At 41.5% G+C, this 23,475-nt stretch overlaps 1 protein-coding gene across 1 annotated transcript; it reads right to left on the bottom strand.

Annotated features, from left to right (window-relative positions):
- Positions 1–227: 227 nt before the first annotated feature.
- Positions 228–23,221, bottom strand: LOC103278676 (adhesion G protein-coupled receptor E3; the record flags this gene model as incomplete). The annotated part of the gene is made up of 11 exons (XM_062979770.1): positions 228–2,398; positions 9,853–9,951; positions 11,400–11,568; positions 11,950–12,041; positions 13,464–13,530; positions 15,197–15,432; positions 17,503–17,697; positions 19,588–19,761; positions 20,534–20,733; positions 21,575–21,694; positions 22,960–23,221. Coding segments are annotated over 11 exons (1,677 nt in total), but the record flags the coding sequence as incomplete, so codon positions are not given.
- Between the last annotated feature and the right edge of the window lie 254 nt (positions 23,222–23,475).

Here is a 23,475-nt window from a genome sequence, read left to right as displayed (position 1 = left end):
TTACTGAAAGTGAGATGAGAAAAAGAGGTTCAAAAATGAGGACAACGTAATATATTCCCTAACAAATACCAGAGAAAGAGCAGTTTTTAGGACTACAATGTGCAGGGAAAGTTCTTCCCAAAAGATAGATTGAAGAAGTTGAATGATGACCACTTCTTGGTACCATTAGACTTGTGAGAAGCAAGGGGTCCCTTTTGACTGGGGCACTGCAGGAAAAAGACAACTAACTAAGATAATCTATGCCAGAGCCCAGATTTTGGGAAAGAAAATAAACTAATGTGGTTTTCTGGCCAAAATAATGGATTCAGAGGTATAAAAGAGTGATTTCAGCTTAGAAAGTGCCCTCCAGAAGGGAGCCCGTAGCTCAGTTTCTGTGTTCCAGTAGATGCCACCCAAGAACAGATTGCTATGATTTTGGAATTCATTTTAAACCATCTCAGGCCCAAGTATGACATCAGAATTTCCCTAAAACAAAGGAACATTTTCAGAGAGTGTCCACCTGGACTTCATGAGGTTACATGGGTTAGCAAAGACAAGTACCCACTTAAAAGTCAATTACTCTTGTCCCAAAAGTGACGTTTTCTACCAGCTTCATTTCTTTTCTGCAATGTATTTTTTGGCCAAATACAGGTCTCGTTGCCCAGAGAGGTAGAACCTTGTCTGGTGAAGGTATTCAACATTTCAATTGCTCAGGAAGTTTAACCAAACTTAATAGTGAATAATGGAATTTAATAGAGATGCTGGCTAAAAGATTTCACCAAAAGAAGCCTTTCTTGGCTAATCTTTGTTTTCCTAAGCAAGAGAGTGAACAATGGTTTAATTTTTGAGCATAGACAAAGTGTTGCACAGATTTGGGCTGTCTCCTAATGGTTCTTTCTCTGTAGGCAGACCTGTAGACCTTATACTCACACATCCAGCAACAGGAAAAAGCTGCACACCTCCACAGTCATCCTCCAACTCTTCTGTAACATGAAAATGGCTATATTGGGCACCAGATGAGAGGGCAAAACTGCTTAAAAAGTAGGTTTGGGAGGATATGTAGTCAGAAGAAAGAGACTACGAACTGGTGCAATGTGAATCGTGATTGAGTGAATCAGATTTATATCCTCATCTTTCATGAAACAAGATGTTAGCTGATTCAGTTTAAGTTATGAAAAAGCAGAAGCATATTTTTATACCTTCCAATAACTATTTACTGTGCAGAATGGGAGAATTATATGGCAAGCTTACTAATTCAGATGAATTGAACCACAATCCTAACTATCCTCAAGCAAAAGCTATTGCCATTACCACAATAGCTGTAGATGACAGGATTTCAAGTCTAAAGCATCTTAATAGTGCCACATTGGGAAAAATAATAAAAAATTAGGTACTCCTAGCACATAATCACATTTTGATCTAAACAAGAGTGCAAGCAGAAAACAGGACTGTCCCTACTACTCTCATTTTGGTCTTGCTGATATGAAACCATATTCCTCCCTTCTGTCTTTTATTACATTCTAAAAAACTGAACCATGACATCCTTCAAAAGTCACTTATGTAATATACAAAGAATATAGGAAGCTGCTTGTACTGAATCAGACTGTTGGTACATTCTTCTCTGCCCTACAAACTGTGACTAGCAGAGTTTCAGGTATTGTTTTCCTTTGTCCTACTCCAAGATTTCCCACATTTCCTGGTGGCCTCCCACTCAAATGCTAACTAAGTCTGACTGCTTAACATTTGGAATCAGATAAAATCAGGTGCCGGTATGTTCAGGTGTTATGGGTGCTATATGCTGGCATGTGAGTTTGAATGTTTGTTCATATTGCAGCCATTTGGAGTGGAGTGGAAAACAGTATATCTCCAAGTAGACTCACAAACGGTATGTTGGCCCTGGACAAATCAGAACTGACAGGCTGAGTTGCTAAATTGCTCATTAAATGAAAGGGACTGACCTTTGAAATAAAAATAGAAGCCCCATGCCCCTTCATTTGACCATAACTATGCATCATCCATCATAAGATTTTCTTTAAATACACATGTAACGTAAATGGATTTAGGCTCTTATACATATCCTTTGTTGAAGAGAAGCAAGTAGTTATTAGTTAAATTCAATTAATGGAGGGTCACCTGATTCCCAACGCTGGAGAAAGAGAAGATATACTTTCCACTATTTTTAAATTAAAGGGGAAATGCTCCTATTGATCGGGAATGCTTGGAAATCAAAATCTCCTTTAGAGCACAGTGAGGCATGACGAAAAAGTACTGCCAATATATGAAAAATGGCTGAAGTCTGTCCAGTTTCACTCTGTTGTATTTGGGCATGAGATAAATGATATGGAGAAAAAATGCATCAAGGTTCGCTCCCCCATTCCACTGACTGTTGCTGCATTGAACTACTGTTTTGTTGAAATTTCTGCAAAAGAAAAAAAAATCCTTTAATGTTTGCAACATAGAACTCTAGTGGTAGAGACGGTATGGCTGTAACTTAAAATTGTATCAGCTGCCTCTATATATACAGAAGATAGTAAGACATTGACAATATTTAATGAAAACGATCATATTATGAAGCTCTAATCCAATCAGAACTACACCAGTTTTCAACTCCACATGCCTCAATCTGTCAGTTACAGAACTCATCTCTAAAATACTTCCACATGAGTCTTAAATGATTTTATTATGATTTCAGGTTTTAGTTGCTTAGTTTAATTCTTTAGTGTCTAACTCTTGACTCAAACGAGATTTTAATCTCTTCATGGTTTATTAGCTGGACTCCTGAACTAGGAGATATATATGTATCATACATCTATGTGCCGTCGCGCCTGGGGCTGTACTCTTAGTGAAAGAGGCATGGATCTTTCCCCAGGGGATTGCTTCTTGCCCTCCTTTAGGGAAACTGGAACTCCCAAGGACCAAAACACTGTAGATAACTCAAAAACTGGGTTTATTCTTCACAAAGGGGGTAAAAGAAAATATACATTACAGTCTTTGATTGTTTAAGTCCATGAAGCTTGTCCAGATCCCTCTTTCTCTGGCTGTGAATGCCGGAGCAAACTCAGCCTCAGTCCAATGACCTATATCTGAAGACAAGAGTCTTCCTCTGTTGCCAAAGGACGGATGTGAAGGCGCTTGAGACTCCTCAACGTTGTTCAGGTTGGCCCTGAACATGAAGTGTGAGTCCCAAGGGTAAGAACCTCAGAATTGGTGCTGAGAGGTAACTTTTGAAGGGCTTTTTGAGCCAAGCCTCTCTTTCACGTCCATCCGATAGAGGACTTGCTGATGGAATGAAAAGGAGGAAACACAGTCCTACTCCAGGAAGAGGTGGAGCCAAACAGTTTTGCTGAGTGAGCAATGTAACAGGTACAAACAACATTGATTGACAGATATAAATAACCAATCCAACTACATTTACAGGGCAAGGGCAAAATCAGGCATGATTCAACAATTCAAATCTTGAAACTTATAGTTCCAACATATAGATGGCGCCACTCGCGCCGTCACACTCCCGGCCTAGATTTCCGGACTTTCGGAAATCTAAACAAAATGGAGTTAAATACCTTTAACTCTAATAACTTTAAGACTGTACGTCTTGTGAAAATAACTCAACCATGTCGCTAATAGGCCTGTCAAACAAAGAAACCTTTTCGTTAGAGACGACCTTAACCTTGGCCTTATGCACTCTATTGTCAGAGCTAGGATATAATTTTGACACAATACCCTTAGCCCATTGGTATCTAGGAGCATCTTTGATTAAGTAACACCAAATCCCCAACCTTTACGTTGGCACCTAACAATCCAAAACCCATAGTTTCTTAGGGCAGACTGAGTAATTGACCTTCCTTGGTGTTTGACTTTTGTGTGGAAATGCTGTGTCAACAGCAGAGCTATGTGGCTATGCTGTGGCAAAATAACAGGATTTTTAACACAGGATCTAATCTTTGTTCTTTTTAGTCTACCTCCAACCCTAAGGAGACCCTCATTGTCCAGGAAGGGGTTCAAGTCCTTTAAACAACTATTTTTGGGCAAGGATGCTTTTCTTTCTAAACAAGCTATTTCTTCTGAAAAACACTGTCTTTGAGTGGATCTCAGGATGATTGTTGAGGCTTTCGAAAGATCTTGGGGCTGAATTGCACCACTGTTTTTTGTAGTGATGTAATGTATGAGCCTGGCAATGGCTGCCTGAAGTCTAGTCCATTTTGAAAATCTTTCAAACTTGGCTGGATTTAAACCTTGCCTTGATAAGTCTTGGCCATCTGCACTAGCGTCAAAAACAATACGGACTTCGTCAGGTTTCTGAGGATGAGTCACTTTGTGGTATGGCAGGAACCACTGCTCTTCTCTCTTCACACACATGCTGGCTGGTTCAGCGTAGTTGCTTCTGAAGAGGTCTTCCACAAACTGGGTGATCTGGGTCTTCACCTTCGGATCCTTTAGCATCCTTCTTCTTAAGGACAGGAGACGATGAAGGGCAACATCTCTGTTGTTGGGTAGAGATGGTCTTTCCGGCTTGAAAGGTAAAGGTGCTATCCAATTACCTTCAGAGACTTGAGTGACTTGGCTGTTCATCATCTCAAGGAACTTCTGTTCATTTTTAGAGAAGGCTGTTTGCTCATCTCTCTCTGTGACTTCGATGATGGAAGAGTAATCGGGCATTACTCCCTGGCAGCAAACTGAGATGTGGCTGGCACATCCTTGCATTAGTGAAGGCCTTTTAGTGACAGGCTGGAACATCTTGTTCAGGCAGACTGGGCCTAACACCGTCCATCCTAAAGGCAACTGCTGGGCCATGGGTGATCCCTTAGGACCTTCAATCTGGTTGCTAACACGGAACAGTGTGGGACAATCTGCACCAATAAGCATGACGATGTCTGTTTCCAAGTCCAAAGCTGGAATTAGATCTTGAATACCTTTGAGATGAGGGTGGGCTTGTACCACCTCCTTCGTGGCTATCTGTTCTTTGTTCCTGGGAATCAGGCTGCATTCTATAAGGTCAGGAAGATCGTACCTGACCTTTTGTCCAACAGGCGAGATTTTGAACTTTGTTGCAACTCTGCCATTCATCTTATTCTTTCCAGAACAAGTGGATATGGTGTAATCTATTGTCTCGGTATGAAGGTTGAACATGTCGAAGAACTCTGGGGTTGCAAGAGATGCGTCACTTTGGGCATCCAAGGCGACGTAGACCCTTTTCTTATTCCACGGCTGCTTGTCTGGATACACCTCTGCCAGGCAGATTGGGTGGCAAATCCTTGGCTTGTGGCTATTTTGACAAAGCTTGGTGCAGGCAACCGCAGGAGCCTTGAGGGCTACCTGAGGTTCTGTAGGCTTTTGGTCTTCTTTGGTTTCTTCTTTGGCAGGAGAATTTGACTTTGCTTTGAATTGAGGGGAATCGAAGTTGTGCATTGCAGAGCAATGCTTGATGCTGTTGCAGTGTTGGCATTTAACCTTTTCTTTGCAGTCCTTGGAGAAGTGAATAGTGGTGCCGCAGCATCTAAAGCACACCTTGGCCTTTTGAACTATTTGGAGTCGTTCTTCGTAAGGCTTCTTTGCGAACTCTCTGCATTCAGCTAGGCTGTGTGGCCTTTGATGAATGGGACAGGATATGGTGTTGTTGCTGACTGGTTGAGAAGAAGCTGCAGGAGTTGCGTCTGTCATCTTGACACTCAGGTTCCTTCTAAGATCTTTGCCCTGGGCTTTGTCTTCTTTGGAGGTCTTTTCAGGCTTTAGGTCTTGGTACAAAGCGAGAAGACCTGTTTGAGGGTCATTCCTCTCACGGGCTGCTCTAGTGATGAAATCCACCAAAAAGGTGAAGGGCGGGTATACATTTGCATTCTCCTCTTTGTACTTGAACACCCGTTTCCCCCAAGCTTCTCGAAGAGGAAAAGGAAGTTTGCAGAGAATGGCACTCTGCGACGTGTGCTGGTCCAGACATGCTAAACCTGGCAGCTCTGGATTTCCTTTGGCTGAAGCTAGCTCTAGTAAAAGATCACTAAAGTCCCAAAGCTGTTTGCAATCTTTCATCTTCAGTGATGGGAACCTGTTGAGTCGATCCATGAGGGATGCTTCTATCTCAGTGCTCGCACCGAAGCGCTGGTCCAAGCGAGACCACGCTGTGGACAAAGCTCTTTGGGGGTCTGCTACATGAGCAGCATAAAGTCTTTTTACTTGCTCGGCTGAGCTGGGTTCAAGCCACGCCATAAGAAGGGACAGTTCTTCATCTGCTTCTAGCTTGAAATCTCGAATGGCCCTCATGAAGGTGATTTTCCACAGAAGGTAGTCATCCGGTCGGTCAGTGAATTTCTGGACGCCTTTGTCTCTGATGTCTCTTCTTGGATTTCTCAAGAGAGAACCCAATTGAGACTCCAGTGTGTAAGGGTACATCTGAGGAGTGTGATGTGGCCCGACGAAGTCAATGTTCTTCGGTTGAACACATCTTGTCTCGATGGTAGGCGATGCTGGGTTCAGCAGATTGCTGGCAGGCACCACCTCTGAAGCCTTCATCTTCAGCGATGGGAGAATTGACTTGGTATGCAGGGATGAATGTGGTGGTTCACTCCCGGCCATGCCTTGCCAATCTGAATGGACATCTGGATGTTGTTGAAAGACGTCATCCTTTCGTTCCCAAGTAGACAGGTGGTATCTCTGAGGCCTAAGTAGAGGGATGGACTCTGACAGAGATGATGGCACTCTCCCGGCCGTGCTTTGCTGTACTTCTGAGGAATGGGCTGGCCTTGAAGTTGCGAACACTGGAACAGGTGAGCGATCTTCAAGGTGGCGAAAGGAGATATGACTCTGCACTACAGGTGATTCCAGTTGCAGATGTGCTGAAACCTTTGCTGTAGGCTCTTGTGTTGGCAGGAAACTAAGGTTTTCTTGGGTTAGTTCCTGTGATAGGGCTTTGGCTAGAACGTTAGCTCTGACTATCTTTTGTGCTGTGTCTCTTTTTACTTGAAGCAGATCTAGATCCCGTTGCAGCTCATCTTGCTTGGCTTCAGCCATTGCAAGCTCTATTTCTCTCTGGGCCCTGGCCTGTGCTAGAAGCAGTTTCTGCTTGGTTTTAGCCTGTTGAAGGAGGAGTTCCTCTTCATTGAAGGAAAAGTCTTGCTTAGCCATTTCTGCAGACGCCTGTGCTTCTAAAACCTCTTTTCTAATTTTCAAACGGACAGCCTCTCTGTTGTAGTGGGCTGCTTTGGAAGAAGTACTGATGAATGAATGTATGGATTGGGAGGAACTGCTATGCCTAGATGAATGCTTGGATTTATGGCTAGCATCATTAGATGGAATCTTGAGCAGACTAGATCTAAGGCTTACACATGGGGAGCCTTGAACCCTTTCTTCTGCACCTTTGAATAAGGAACTTGGCTCTGGTTCAGATAGAACCGTGCTGTAGCGCCTCCTCTCTTCTTGTAGGCTAAAAGAAATTTCCTTAGCCCTATCTAAAGACTCTGGAGTGTTAATTTTGTTCAGTACATAGATTATTTCTTCTGCAATAGCACTCCCATTATTGAAGGCCTTTACAAATTCTTGCCTAAGAATTTCCTTTTCCTTTGGGCAAAAGGATGCCTTTATTGCATCAGCTATGGTTGGCAGGTTTTGCCAAGCTTTGTTAAACCTCTGCCTAAGCTGGCCTTCCTGCTGCAAAAGGCAGAGCATTGTTTTCTCTGTGGGGTGCCTTTCTCTGACTGGGCGGGGGGATTTGACCCTTGTTTGCAAAATCTCATTGCTATGACTTGACATTCTGTAATTCAAAAGGAAACTTATCCCAAGTTTCAAACAGTACAAAATGCAATACTATATAACTATACAATTAAAGGCACACAAAAGGGCAATGCAATACTTTAAACAAGACAATTAAAACAGCTGCTTAACTGAGAAGTTAAGCTTGGGCTTTCATAAACTTGCAGCAGGCTTTGAAGAAATGGCAGGAACTGCAGAAGGTTGGAATTTATTGCTTTGCAAACTGGTTTCTGGAAGAGGCTTGGTTGGTCTGCAAAGGCTGACTTCTGGCGAAATGTATCTACTTTGCAAAAGGCTTGATCTTGTGCAGCTGCAAGAGCTGAATGTAGCGATTTGCTGGCTTGCTTGATAAACAGAAAAGGCGGGAAACCTAGCCAATGTTTCAATTTTGCAAAGGCTTGCTTCAGATGCAAAAAGGGCGGGAAAACTAGCAAAATGTATCAACTTTGCAGAAGGCTTGAACTTGCTGCAGCTGCAAGAGCTGAATGTAGCAATTTGCTGGTGGCTTGAGATGCAAAAAGAGCGGGAAAGCTTGCAAATGTCTCAATTTTGTGAAGGCTGGGCTTCCCTCTGGAGGCAAAGGCAGGCTTCTTTTGACTTCTTTATCTTTAGGAGACTATGGGCTTGGCAAATTCAAGGCCCTTCCACTCCTTCTTTCCCCTTCTTAGCACTTCTGGAAGGCTTCTTTCAGCAGTTCTGGAAAAGAAGGCTCCTCTCTCAGTACTTCTGGAAAAGAAGGCTTCTCTCAGCACTGCTGGAAAAGAAGGGTCCTCTCAGCACTGCTGGAAAAGAAGGGTCCTCTCAGCACTGTGCCGTCGCGCCTGGGGCTGTACTCTTAGTGAAAGAGGCATGGACGTGACATCTTTCCCCAGGGGATTGCTTCTTGCCCTCCTTTAGGGAAACTGGAACTCCCAAGGACCAAAACACTGTAGATAACTCAAAAACTGGGTTTATTCTTCACAAAGGGGGTAAAAGAAAATATACATTACAGTCTTTGATTGTTTAAGTCCATGAAGCTTGTCCAGATCCCTCTTTCTCTGGCTGTGAATGCCGGAGCAAACTCAGCCTCAGTCCAATGACCTATATCTGAAGACAAGAGTCTTCCTCTGTTGCCAAAGGACTGATGTGAAGGCGCTTGAGACTCCTCAACGTTGTTCAGGATGGCCCTGAACATGAAGTGTGAGTCCCAAGGGTAAGAACCTCAGAATTGGTGCTGAGAGGTAACTTTTGAAGGGCTTTTTGAGCCAAGCCTCTCTTTCACGTCCATCCGATAGAGGACTTGCTGATGGAATGAAAAGGAGGAAACACAGTCCTACTCCAGGAAGAGGTGGAGCCAAACAGTTTTGCTGAGTGAGCAATGTAACAGGTACAAACAACATTGATTGACAGATATAAATAACCAATCCAACTACATTTACAGGGCAAGGGCAAAATCAGGCATGATTCAACAATTCAAATCTTGAAACTTATAGTTCCAACATATAGATGGCGCCACTCGCGCCGTCACAATCTATGTCTCTGTAGCTATCTTTTCTGATGGTACTAAAATGGTATCACTTGTAAGCAGAAGAGATCACTCCACAAAATGGCAATTTTCTTGTTATCAAAGATCAGAGGGATCAGTGAGAAAATGTCCAGATATTTTCCTGTAGTGGGATGTCTTGCAACAGCATCTATAGGAGTCACCGGCATATTCCTGCAGAATACATCCTTGCAGATTATACAGGAAAATAGCTAGCCACAATTCTGCTGGCCTTTTTGTTTGCTAACAACAAGGAAATGGGTATATTAGAAAGGTTGCGCTGCTTACAAGGTAGTTGGGAAAGATTTTGGTTATTCTGATCATAATTTCATTGCTAAATCAGAAAGGGGAGAAGATGACTCCAAACACACACAAAAGTACAAGTCAGTGTATTATGATCACCCTTTCTGACTGTGCCAGTCTATCTCCTCCTGTGTGCAGTCTGTATAAAGATGGCATTTGTGCTATGATTTTCAAACATGAAGTACCGGTAAATCTCACTCTTAAAAAGTGCTTTGGACACATATATCTTAAAAATACTGGACAACATCAGTATTAGGAACTGACATTGGAGATTTGATTTAAAAAAATGCAACATGCAACTGGTTTACCGTAGGATTGGAAACAGGAACAGATGGCAAAGTCATTTCAGAAACAGGAAGCTTGATATTTCTGCTACAGCAAATCCAGCGTAGGTATGTTTCTCTTACCTGAAGATCCAAAATATAAAATCACCAATAAAAGTTATCTCTCTTCTACCACTGAACCTACTTTCTTGTATATATGCCTCTCTTGCCTAAATGTTAGTGTAACATTTTTCCAGTCCACATTGTATTGAATCACAGAATCATAGAGTTGGAAGAGACCTCATGGGCCATCCAGTCCAACTCACTGCTGAGAAGCAGGAATATCACATTCCCCAACAGATGGCCATCCACTCTCTATTTAAAAGCCTCCAAAGAAGAAGCCTCCACCACACTCCGGGGTAGAGAGTTCCATTGCTGAACAGCTCTCACAGTGAGGAAGTTCTTCCTGATGTTCAGGTGGAATCTCCTCTCCTGTAGTTTGAAGCCATTGTTCCGCATCCTAGTCTTCAGGGCAGCAGAAAATAAGCTTGCTCTCTCCTCCCTATGACTTCCCCTCACATATTTGTACATGGCTATCATGTCTCCTCTTAGCCTTCTCTTCTGCAGGCTAAACATGCCCAGCTCTTTAAGCTCTTCTATTACCGGAGCCCGAAGGCTCAACCATAACACTCTCCTCATAGGGCTTGTTCTCCAGACCCTTAATCATTTAGTTGTCCTCCTCTGGATGCTTTCCAGCTTGTCAACATCTCCCTTCAACTGCGGTGCCCAGAATTGGACACAGTATTCCAAGTGTGGTCTGACCAAGGCAGAATAGAGAGGTAGCATGACTTCCCTGGATCTAGATGCTATACCCCTATTGATGCAGGCCAAAATCCCATTGGCTTTCTTAGCAGCCGCATCACATTGCTGGCTCATGTTTAACTTGTTGTCCACAAGGACTCCAAGATCTTTTTCATATGTACTGCTGTCTAGCCAGGCGTCCCCCATTCTGTATCTTTGCATTCCATTTTTTCTGCTGAAATGAAGTATCTTGCATTTATCCCTTTTGAACTTCATTTTGTAAGTTTCGGCCCATCTCTCTAGTCTGTCAAGATCGTTTTGAATTCTGCTCCTGTCTTCTGGAGTGTTGGCTATCCCTCCCAATTTGGTGTCATCTGCAAACTTGATGCTCGTGCCTTCTAACCCTTCGTCTAAGTCGTTAATAAAGATGTTAAAGAGTTTGGTGAGGCACCAACACCCTTCAATAGAAACGGCTAATGATCTTGTAAAACTACAAATTCCGTGATTCCATAGCATTGGGCCATGACAATTAAAGTGGCATAAAACTGCATTGGTTCTATAATGTGATACACCTTCTGTTTCTTCTGAGTAAATGACTTGGGATATTTATTTATTATTTAATCCATATCAAGTCTCCCTCATGGGACAATGCTTTCTTTTCATCAGGGGCATATCAAAAGCTATGGAGTCTACCTTGGCAATTTCTCTCCATCTTATGTTGTAAATTATAACCTCATGTTATAATGCATATTCCTGCTTTAAATGCAGCTTTCTCATATTTCATACATCACCTTTTTGTTGAACAAGCAGTGAACAAGAAAGATGAAGACCCCCTGAACACTGTTGGTGATTGTGAACAGGCAAGCCATAACAGTAGCCAGTGGACCATACAGAAAGAGACCTAGGCACCATGACACACCCAGGATGAACACGTGGGCCAAAGCCTTAAGTATCAGTGCCCTACAACAAAGAAAAACAATGGAGTGGCTATCAGTACTACAGGAAAGTAGAGTCTATGTTTGATCCAATATAAGACTACTTCTTGTTCGACAATAATCTTTGAAATTATACGTCCACAGTTTGAGGGTGGTTTTGTACAGAATTCACTACAAATTGTCTTCAATTTTTTGGGTTTTACAGCATGTGTAGAAAGGCCCTCAGATTATTCTGTGATTTATCTTCTAACTATTATTCAAAATTTTCTAGAGCTAAGTTGTAGGAGTGAAAAAACTCTAAATGTTTCAACCACCTTGATGCCAGCCATTGTTTAGCTATTTAAAAAACTCCAGTAGCAACTGGCCACTTATATTTTTGCACATCCTGTTTTGTGGTTCATCTTACCTGGTATTTCTGAAGGTGGATACTTCTTTATTGAGAGATGCAACTTTTTGATGCAAATTTATCAGAATCAGGCAGAGAAGTACCAAGTTGATCTAAAGAATAAAAAACCAATTTAAAGAAATGATAAAACATATTCCAGTTGAAATTATGGAATAAGCTATTAACCTGATCCAACTTTTGTGGGGTGAGAGATTCTTCATCATGCAGAAAGGCAAGGACCAACTTCACAGATTTTCTAGTATTATTGGCATAATCGTTCAGTATAAAAATAGAATGCTGTATATGTCAATTTGTTTTTCTCTTCCTCTTGTTCTAGTCTTCAATTCAGCAAAATAAGAACAACAACAACAACAATAATACCACCTCATTTCTTTTATTTTCATGCTCCTATACTGAAAATAAGACTAAGGTAGGTGCTGGAGTAATTTTAGTTTGTATTTTTAATGAATTACAAAATAATAATAATAATAATAATAATAATAATAATACCTCCTTTCTTTTATTCTCATGATCATATATTGATAATAAGACTTAGGTGGGTATTGGATACTTTTTTTCTTTGTAAGTCTTAATGGTTTCATAACAAATAAGTGCGAAATCATCAGAAAGCACTAACATTTTGGAGACATTTGCTAGAATAGGTCATTAACTCAATAATATTAATCAATCAATGAAATCCATTGAATCAATTAAACTTACAAACATTGACTTATCGAGTACTTGTTGATCAACTGATGTACTTTACTTGGAACTTACAAGTACAAGACATATAATAACTCTGTGCATTTCTTTGAATCTAGAATGGCTTTTAGTGGTACTTTCCCCCAGATGGTTTACCACCAGGGAACAATAAGCATTATTAGAAGATCTTGATATCAATCTAATTGTAAATTGCATTCAGAGTAGACCCCATTAATCAATGGAAAGTTGATAACTCAGCACATATGTTAGTTCCCTGTCTCAAAGGATCTGCTCTATTTGGGACTAACTATTAGATTTAGGGGCTTTATTTCATGCTTTTTTGGATTCCATTGATATGCCATGATGGATAGAAAGAAATCACAGTATTTTTTATATTTGATTTTGCATAGCTTTTTTGCGCCATTTTTGGTAATTCATTTTCTCTTACATATTTTAATGCCCCCATCTCCACTAAGGCTTAAAGGTAAAGGTAAAGGTTTTCCCCTGACATTAAGTCTATATAACAGGAAGATATTCAGCAAGACTAGCTGATTCTCTCATCTTCTCCCCTACCCTGCAAACTTGCAGCTCTGATTAGGAGAAAATGGAACCTATGAAATTCATTTGTATTATTAACTTATTGCTTCTGAAAAATCTTTTTCAACACGAAAAGGGTAAAGCTTAAAGAAAATGACAAGCACAAAAGGAATGCAATGTATCTGATGCTGCAATATTTATATTGGATGTATAGTTTCTTTTTAAATTTAGAATGAATGCTATTAAAGCCCTTTCCCTTTGCTGCTATTTGAGAATAAGGGTCAATGCATACTCACTACAATTATGGCACAGACAGGTCCCGTGAAGCTCCAAACAAAACCTTTTTCAAATTTAAGCCAGCAGCTAAGAGGAAAGAAATACCTTCAACAGTAAATCTACAAAAAGTGCACAACTCATTTGCCTGTATATGTCTAGTATTTGTACTGATGAAAATTGACATAGGCCTACATTAATTTTCATATGGAGCAAGTCAAGTGGAAATACAGGACAGGAATTATTCTGAATGCAGATTGGAAGAACACTTAGTCTCTATTTTAAAAAATAATGACAGCAGATTCTAGGACTTGAAGCAGAGCAATATTTCTAGGTACAGTCATTCCTCCACATTTGTGGTTTTGACTTCTGCAAATTTGATGATTCACATGTTTGATTTAAACAATTTTCTCTAGGAATTGCTAGATCCTCCAGGGAGGCTCTTCGATCAATTTCTTCCAGTCATTTTGGAGGAATTCAAGATTTCAAACAAAAAAATAAGTTTAAGAATCTCTATGTTATCCAACATAATTCTGTGTTCAGTTTCTAGCAGAAGTTGACCATAGAATCATGCTGGGAGATTTAGAAATTCCTAGAGAGGTGTTTTCCCAGGTTAAAAATAGCCATTCTTGGTTTTCCACTTTCATGGGAGTCATATCCATCTAACTTCAGTGAATGTGGATAGCTGAGTGTATTTCTTGCCCTTATCAGAAATTAACAGAAGGAGCCCCCAGTGGCGCAATGGGTTAAATCCTTGTGCAGGCAGGACTGCTGACCAAAACGCTGGTGGTTAGAATTCAGGGAGTGGGGTGAGCTCCCATCTGTCAGCTCCAGCTCCCCATGTGGGGACATGAGAGAAGCCTCCCAAAGGATGCTAAAACATCCGGGCTTCCCCTGGGCAATGTCCTTGTAGATGGCCAATTTTCTCACACCAGAAGTGACTTGCAGTTTCTCAAGTCGCTCCTGACATGAAAAAGAAGAACAGAAGTATAAAGCAGATGATACTAACCTACTAAGACATGTGGACATAGTCTTTTAAAGCAATAATAATAATTATAATTATAATAATTATTTTTATTTATTACACGCCTGTCCTTTCAGCTTGAGGTGGGGCACAACATAGTTAAATGCATCCACAGATTAACATATAAAAACATATTAAAATGCAACCATAACAGCATATATTAAAACACACACATATTAAAATGCCTGACACAAAAGTTAAAACACATTAATGTACTAGACTAGACACTGTATTTGGAACAAAAATCTAGCTTGATGAATGCAGAGGTTCTGGTGGTTGCTAGTTCAAAACAGTCCAGATGCTTCAAGCAATACATTCTGAGCCAATACCTTTACAGGACTGGTGATACATTTTCTATCTTTTACTAAGGACCTCTTCACACTGGCCACTGGAATCACCACTCCTCAAGGTGAATCCAGCAACCACTGTCAGGGGGTGTGAGGAATCCATCATCCCATTCCTCGCATCACCCGGCTTACTGGCAGGGCAATCCTACGGGGGAAGCGTCAACCGTTCAGCTTCCCCATCATTGATCCAAGGCAACATGGGAAGTCTCCCTTGTTGCCACTGTAGCGGCATGCTCCAAAACCCCTTTAAGCACAAAGCCCAGTGGAAGTAGTAGTTCATCATGTAATGGAAGTCAGTGGTCTCTGTACTTAAAGGGGCAGCAAAGTGGAGCCTGCCACCGATTCTTCTCCCATCTAATGAGGTTGTAAGAAGCTTCATACTTACAGTTCACGAGTCCCATAGCCCTCAGGAAAAGTTGCTGCAGCAATGGCAACTATCACAGCAGGGAGCCCATAGCCACAAAAGTACATAGATATCTTCATTTGCTTTCTGGCACCCCTGTAATTGGCAACTTTCAGATTCCTGACAATGAAGTAGAGATTCAGACCTTCCAAGAACATCCACACAAAACAAGCCAGGAAAAGATAGTGCAGGATTCCAGCTATGACAGAGCACAGGATCTGGATCAGAAACAAAAGAATCAAAAGTTGTTTCTGAATGGCTTCTGGAGTTATACAAAAAAGCACTGTGGTGGAGCAATTTCCAGCTTCAACCACCAAGAAAAATAAATTCTACAGGGGAATCGGAACAAAGTAACTATTTCATAACTCTAGGTTACATATTTGTAACAACTCATCAGGATTCTGGTTGATAGCTTTGATTTTCATTCTTCCATGTGAAAATGAATGCACCGGTATATTTTTGATGGGAATTTGATTGTATTCAGGACTTTCAAAAAAAAATGAAAATTCACTTTTTGATACAACATAGTTTTGCAAACCCAGTTAATTTTGTGATATATATATATATTCTGTGTCAAAGATTTTATCATGGAAACCGGGCTGTGGCGCAGGCTGGAGAGCAAGCCAGCTGCAACCAGCTACAATGAATCACTCTGACCAGGAGGTCATGGGTTCGAGGCCCGCTCGGAGCCTATGTTTGTCTTGTTTGTTCTATGTTAAAAGGCATTGAATGTTTGCCTATATGTGTAATGTGATCCGCCCTGAGTCCCCTTCGGGGTGAGAAGGGCGGAATATAAATGCTGTAAATAAATAAATAAATAAACCCTACGTTTTTGGCAAAGGTCATAATACCTTTTCTTAATCAAGTCAAGAAATTGATGAATATTTTTATATCCATAGTATAGATACTTACAGTTCCCTCCAATGTCACATATCCATCAGGATTAGTCAAACAAAATTCAATGCCGTTACCCCACAGGGAGTGTTATGATTGAGCCTCATGGCTCTGTTACTGACAGACATGGGCGTAAGACTCCTCGAGAGTCAGATACTCTCGAGGAGCGAGAAAGAAAAAGACTGCGAGACATTTTTGCAGCACCATCTGACGAAGAGTCTTTTGAGGGGTTTACGGAGAGAATGGAGGAGGGGCTGGTTAGCTCGGAGGAGGATGAGATGGATTGGACTCGGGTAAGGGAGGAATTGGGTGCCACTGGTCATGATGGGATAGAAGATGAATGGGGACTTTCAGGACTAGACCCATGGCTTAGCTGGAGGGATGGGACGGGATCCACAGCTGGAGATGCTGTGGGGCGTAGTCAGAGGTGTTCCAGCTCTGATGAGGAAAGTGATGAGGAAACGCCCGGGTTAAGGAGGACAGCTGACAGTGATGAGGATTTGTAACTGGCATAAAATGGGGCTTGGGAGCAATTGCAAATTGCGTTGGGCAAGGTAATCTGGACAAACGCTTGGGATCTGTGTGGGACGCTTTCCTGAAGACTGGTGTGTTTTCCTGTGCTGAGACGTAAGTTGTTTTTGGAATTCAGGGTCAGACGGCGGGAGGAATTGTGTGGGCATTTGTTTGTGCAAACCTGTGCTTACTCTTATTAGCTTGACCTTCCGTCGTCTTCTTGACGGACGCCATCTCCTGCTTTGAAAACTCGGATTGAACTGACCACGGCTTGTCTTCCCCCTTCTGGACTTGGAAACTACAAACGTCTACTTCTGGCTTTGAACCACGGAAAGGAACTGGGTCTACTCTTCTGCTACAATCCTTGGCTGATCTGTTCGTGTTGGAAATCCTGTCTGCTGTGTGTGTGGGAGCGACGCAAGTTCCTCTAAGCACCGTGTTGGCAGCAGAGAGGAATCTGCTGCCAATTAGTTGCATTCTTTTGTTCCTCGGCTTTTGTTTTGTTTACCCTCAGGCTGAAGCAAGCAGTTTGTTTTTACCCGGATTAAACTTCGGTTTAATCCGGTTTATCTTTTGTACGTTTTTTCCTTGTCCCTTTTTTGCTCCTAAAGGCTAAAATTGCCTGGCCCTTGTGTTTTTACGGGCATTTTTGAGTTCTGTAATTAAATAAACTCTGTTATTTTGAACCTTGTGGCGTTCTGTCCTTGACAGGGAGAGAGTATTTTAGACAAAAACTGGGTTTGCAGCCAAAATTGAATTCCTTGGATCACTAATAAGAACCAAGCCTAACAGGGGCTGTAATGATAATTGGACCTTAGAAGCATGAGAACTCTCTGATGGACCTAGTACCAACCGCCTTCTCCCAAGAGGTGCTGAAATACCTTTTTATCTGTTTTCTGTATTCCAATTAGGAAGAGGAGATCAGCCAAGAAAAGACACATGCTTAGCTGTATGTGAATGAATGTGTTGTTGTTCTGGATGGAATGGCAAATGAGAAATGTGACAACAGACAGGAAGAGGCAGATGACTGAGGAGATCAATCCGATGTACGTAATAATGTAGAGTATTCGACTTCCCTGTAATACAGAACAGGTCTTTTTAGAACACAAAATGGTCTTTGATGAGCAAGTTATTTTACACTTTATCTAGCTCAGTGCTACTCATAGTTGGAGTGTGCAGCCCAGTGCTTGTTCATGATCCATCTATTGTTAGTCCGTAGAGAGATTCGAGAAAAGAAAGAAACTATTGTAACCAGCGGGCATATATCATGCCAGTCAGTGGCACACTGGTGTGTGTGTGTGGGGGGGGGGGGGGGGAGCTGCTGGTGCCCCTATCAGATTTCAGTAGCACTAGTCTACTTGATTTGTCCTATATATAGAGGAACAGATCCTTAGCTGTTTTAAATCTCTCTAGCCCAGGCTTGAATAACATGTGGTCCGGGAGCCAGATGTGGCCCTTACAAGGCATTGGTGCAGCCCACAGAGGCTTAGAGTCTAAGCCTTAGATTAGACATGGGCAAACTTTGGCTCTCCAGGTGTTTTGGACTTCAACTTCCACAATTCCTAAAAACCTACTGGCTGTTAGGAATTGTGGGAGTTGAAGTCCAAAACACCTGGAAGGCCAAAGTTTGCCCATGCCTGCCATAAACTCTTAGAGAGAGAGGTCACATGTAGCGCTAAGGCAGTGCAGCAATCAGAATCCGCCATTCCTCCTTTTACTTGTTTCCTTTCTCTATCCACCTAAGTTACCAAAGTAACTTGACTGCACTGCATTTCCTCTTCATTTGCCTCTGGGTGGCCTCTAAAGTTTCATCTTCCTCCAGAGGCAAAAAAGGGCCAACTCTTCACTTTTCACTTCCCTTGTTTATGAGGGAGAAACTTGTTGCAGGATTTTCATGGTGAATTTAAATTTCTCTCTCACAAGCAAAGGAAACAAACGGCATGGAGTTGGCGGTTTCTCTCTCCACAAGAGGAAGAGATGACAGAGGCAACCCAAAGGCAAAGAGAAATAAAGAACAGTGGAGGCAAGACCTGAGGCATTTTTTCTTGATTTCAGAAAAGTACTGTAATCTACCACCACACTGAAGGGAAGTGGGGAAATCGAAGATAATTCACTTTGCTTCTTGTTTTGAGGGAAAGACACCTCTTGCAAACCCTGAGTGAATTGCTAAATGACTATCTGTGGCACAAAAAGGCTTAACCTATTTTAATTTTGGCCCCTCACTACTGATAAGTTGTGCAGGCCTGCTGTAGTCCATTGGCATCATATGTCCTATGGTTGGAAATAAAATGCTCAGCTATATATTGAAATGTTAAAAATACATAAGCACTTTCATATTTACATTAGATGCAATATGAAATGAATGACAGGACTAAATCCTGAGTTATCACATGTAAACTTTCAGAATGCCTCGAGTCTTCTGAAGGCAAAATGTGTGAGCATTGTTTACATATTTACTCAGGTTTTGGAGATCCAAAGTACCCTTGGTTTTCCCTTCAAGCAAAATTCAATGTGAATGCAAGAATTCAACTTTAGAAACCAAATCCAAATAATTTTGAGGGAAACTAAAGGAAGTTAGGTAAGCCTAATGATATTTTTCACATTTCATGCACTCATACTTTTAACCATATGAACTATATCAAACCATATGAACTATATTAATCACCATTAGTCACATCTTACATCAAAAAGTTCCTACCCTCCAAAGTTTCATAGGGCAACATAAGAATGTAGTCAAGATGTCAGGCGTTTTAAATGAGATACACAAGCTAGGAGGTACTGCAGCACTTTGCCTCTGTCCCCTCCTTTCCCCACTACTGAGTTACTTTTGCACTTTGATACAAAAATGGAGGGGGAGGTGAATGAAATAATATGAAAGATAATAATAAATGGATATCAACAGTTTGAACTGTCCTTGTTTTCTACAACTGGAGGACCAAGGCCTTTTTAATCTAAATCTCACATACCTGAATAGGAGTAGTGGCCATCAGCACAGCAAAATTGGACAGATACTGACAGCTGCACTCTGTATGAGTGGCGTTAGAATATAGATAATGGCATCCCGCAGAGGACCAGGTGCCAGTCCCTCTTGCAGAATCCCAATGGACACAAATAACTTGTTCCTGTAGATCTTTATTATCCTGTAAAGAAGAGAATAATTGAAGGAGAAAAGTATAAAGTCCATGTGCATAGTCTTTCTACTAATATTCAAACTGTCACTGTTGTTGTGTGCTTTCAAAATATTTCCATCTTATAGTAAGCTTAAGCTGAAGCTAGTTTCGTCTTGGCAGTATCAGTTCAAAAGGGGTTTGCCTGTGCCTTTCTCCGAGGCTGAAGGCCACCCATGGCTGAGTGTGAATTTAAACTTTGGCTTCCCAATGTCATAATTTAAGACTCAAAACACTATGTCACACTGGCCCTCAATTTTCAGATTAGGATATTGCTATTGTTGTGTGCTCTCAAGTTGTTTCTAACTTGTGAAAACTCAAAGGCAACACTATCCTGGAATTTCCTTGGCAAGTTTTGTTCAGAGGGACTTTGCCTTTGCATTCCTCTGAGGCTGAGAGAGTGTGACTTGCTCAAGTCACTCGGTGGATTTCCATGACCAAGCAAGGATTCAACCCTCTCCAGAGGCATAGTCTACAAATAAAATCGCTACATCACAGTGGCTCTAATTAGGAGCTACTTAATTAATATTAATAGGAAACAAATGAAAGGTGCATCCCCAATCCTCAACCAGTCTGTGTCTATTGAGGCTCTGACTGGCAGAGAATAAAGCTTGGATCACAAAAGTGAGTTCAGCTAAGGACAGCTATCCAGTTCTAAATCCTTGTCATTCAGGTTCTCTACCGGATTTGACAATTCCTTGATTTGACATTTCCCAGAACTCCACTACAGACTCTATTTACACACCTCAAGGTGCTGAAAAGTGAGGTTGACAGGGCTGAAAATGTTCCTCATCAAATTGCTGGTGGAAGCACTGACTACCCTGGAGTTCACATGAATGTTTTCCAGCACTTCATTGTTCGGCAGAGGGTCATTCTGCAAGAAAATCCCTTCTGCTTGAAATGATCCCAGCCCACTGTATGATATAAAAGCCACAGCGACAGGGCCTGTGGAAAGTTTAGGGACAGAAAAAAAGACAAATATTATTTCAAAACACGGGTTATATCTTAGTAACTAAAGCAACATGGTAGAGATATCCACATTTACTTTTGGCCTCATCTACACTTGCTATAAAATCCAGAATGATGTGGATTATAGCGAGGGAGAGTGGCTAGAAAACACATACAGTAGAGTCCCACATATCCGACTTCCACTCATCCGACACACCGTATTATCCGATGCCCAGGGCTGCCCTCCCTCGCTCTCTCACTCACCAGGCCGGGTCCTGGTTCTGCCACCACTGCCGCCATCACTGCTGGGACCCAGTCTCGTGAGTGAGTCAGCGAGGGAGGGCAGGCAGGCGAGCGAAGGACAGTGGAAAGGCCCTCCCTCCATCGCTCTCTCACTCACTTACTCAACAGGCCGGGTCCTGGTGCTGCTGCCGTCACTGCCAGGACTCAGCCTGGTGAGTGAGTGAATGAGCAAGGGAGGGAGAGAGGGCGGGAGAGCGAAGGAAGGTGGTAAAGGCCCTCCCTCCCTCGCTCATTCACTCACTCACCAGGCCAGGTCTTGGTGTGCCGCCGTCGCTGACGGGACCCATCCTCATGAGTGAGTGAGTGAGGGAGGGTAGGTGAGTGAAGAAGGGCAGCAAAGGCCTTCCCTCCCTTGCTCATTTACTCACTCACTAGGCCAGGTCCTGGTGCTGCCACTGTTGCTACCAGGACCCAGCCTGGTGAGTAAGTGAGGGAGGGAGGAAGGGTAAGAGAGCAAAGGAGGGTGTACTACCCCACAAAACTGCAAACCCCAGGATTCCATAAGATGAATCATGAGTACTGAGTAACAGCATACCTTTGTTGGCATTGTCAGTTACCGCTTTGGGATATATAGTCATTTGGTCTTCTTGAGCTTCCAAAATGACTGCTTTGTTTTCAGAAATTGATTCTTCATTGATAAGATTTGTTTGGATTACTAAAATGAGTAAAGAAGAAATGTAAATCCCTGCATACATATGTAAGACATATTGCTCTATTTTACAACATATAATGAGTAATACCTGATTTGTAGCAGATGATCACTTTATGGCACAATTAATATGCAATTATAATTATTTTTATAGTAAAGCTAGAGAGTGATCCTTAAACAGGAAAGTTAGAAATAGTGGGTTGCTGTGAGTTTTTCGGGCTGTATGGCCATGTTCCAGAAGCATTTTCTCCTGACGTTTTGCCCACATCTATGGCAGGCATCTTCAGAAGTTGTGAGGTCTGACAAAAAATCTCAAAGGGGTTTCAATATGTAATAACTCCTTTACCTTTTTTTGTTTTTAATTCACAATACCATAGCAACATATACAACATATATATAGGAAATAAAATTGCATTACACTACATTATGTGTAAAGATTTGAGCATGGCTAATTTGGTGTGTAAGAACACTCCCCCTCCCCCTTCCCCTCCCCGGCTTAAAATTGCCAATCTTACATGTTTTAGGCTTAAGATAATTACACAGAACCTCTTGTTTCCTCATTAAAATGAGAAAGACTGGGTAGTATTTATCTGCTCTTGTTCAGAATATTTTAGGTTGGTTGGATATGGCAGTAGACTATGAAATGAATATGGATCTTCTAATAAGTTTCCCAAATTCCAACATTTTTCAGTGCTACCATTATATCTGTCAAAAGGTTTTTTATTCAGGCAGGCTTTTAAAGAAGAAGGTTTTAAGGTCATCAGGAGCTGCTGTGATTTTATATGCTTTTAATGATTATTAATACTGTTTGAATACTTGTATATTGTATATTTAAGTTATATTACAGTGCTTTTAATTGTGAGCCAGTTTGAGTCTCCGTATGGAGAGAAAAAGTGGAAAATAAATAAACATAAACATAATAATAACAATAATCTGCCAGACAAGAATCTGTGCATTTACTGTACAATGATTTTTTTAAAAAAAGTTAAAACAACCTCAATAGTATGCTTTGGTCATGCCAATTCTAGGTATCTTGGCCATGCATATCTTCGTGTATTGTGTTTCATGTGCATCAAAAAGGTTGGTAAGATAAACTTGCATCCAAGACAGCTGTGAACAATGGTATGTAACCTGCTAATGTGGTCATACACATCACAAAAGAATTACATTGTGATAGATGCGAGAAAGAGAAGCAAAAATAAGAGGAGTCACTAGGCTTTCTTCCCTCTCTCCCTGCCTTCTAAAATGAAAGCATTCTTTCCTTCTCTCACCTATTGAGCCATTACCAGCAGTTTGTACTCCTTCCCTTGGATTTTCAAGAGCTCTTTTTGCTGCATTTGAGCCTAGAAATCCCAGAGCAAAGGTTACAGCTGATACACGTTCCTCCTGTGCTTTGACATTGTGGAGGTAATTGCTGACACGTTTTTCAAAGAACTGGACTTTGTTCTGCAATATAAAAGAAGGCAAACAGAACTTAGAACATTTCAATTTTAAATTTGATTTTTCACAAGTGTTAAATAAATAGAGGGTTTTTCAAAATATATACAGAATATAGTCATCACAGAATTGCAGGGGCAAGAAAAAGATAGAGCACAGGCTGCATGTGAATGTCCTCCCTAGGGCTATTTATGTAGCTACTATGGTTTATTTCCCACCTCCATTGAAGACAATCTTTTTACATCCTCCCTAGCTATTTTTTCCTGAGAGAAAGTGACCTGGAACAAAACTTTTTGGTCACATTCTATTGAAAACCACCACCACCACCAAAGGGTTTTTGTGGGCACAGG

This window comes from Anolis carolinensis, chromosome 4 (assembly GCF_035594765.1).
Source record: "Anolis carolinensis isolate JA03-04 chromosome 4, rAnoCar3.1.pri, whole genome shotgun sequence".
In the NCBI taxonomy this organism is placed as follows: domain Eukaryota; kingdom Metazoa; phylum Chordata; class Lepidosauria; order Squamata; family Dactyloidae; genus Anolis; species Anolis carolinensis.
This window is presented reverse-complemented; position numbering and strand designations above follow the sequence as displayed.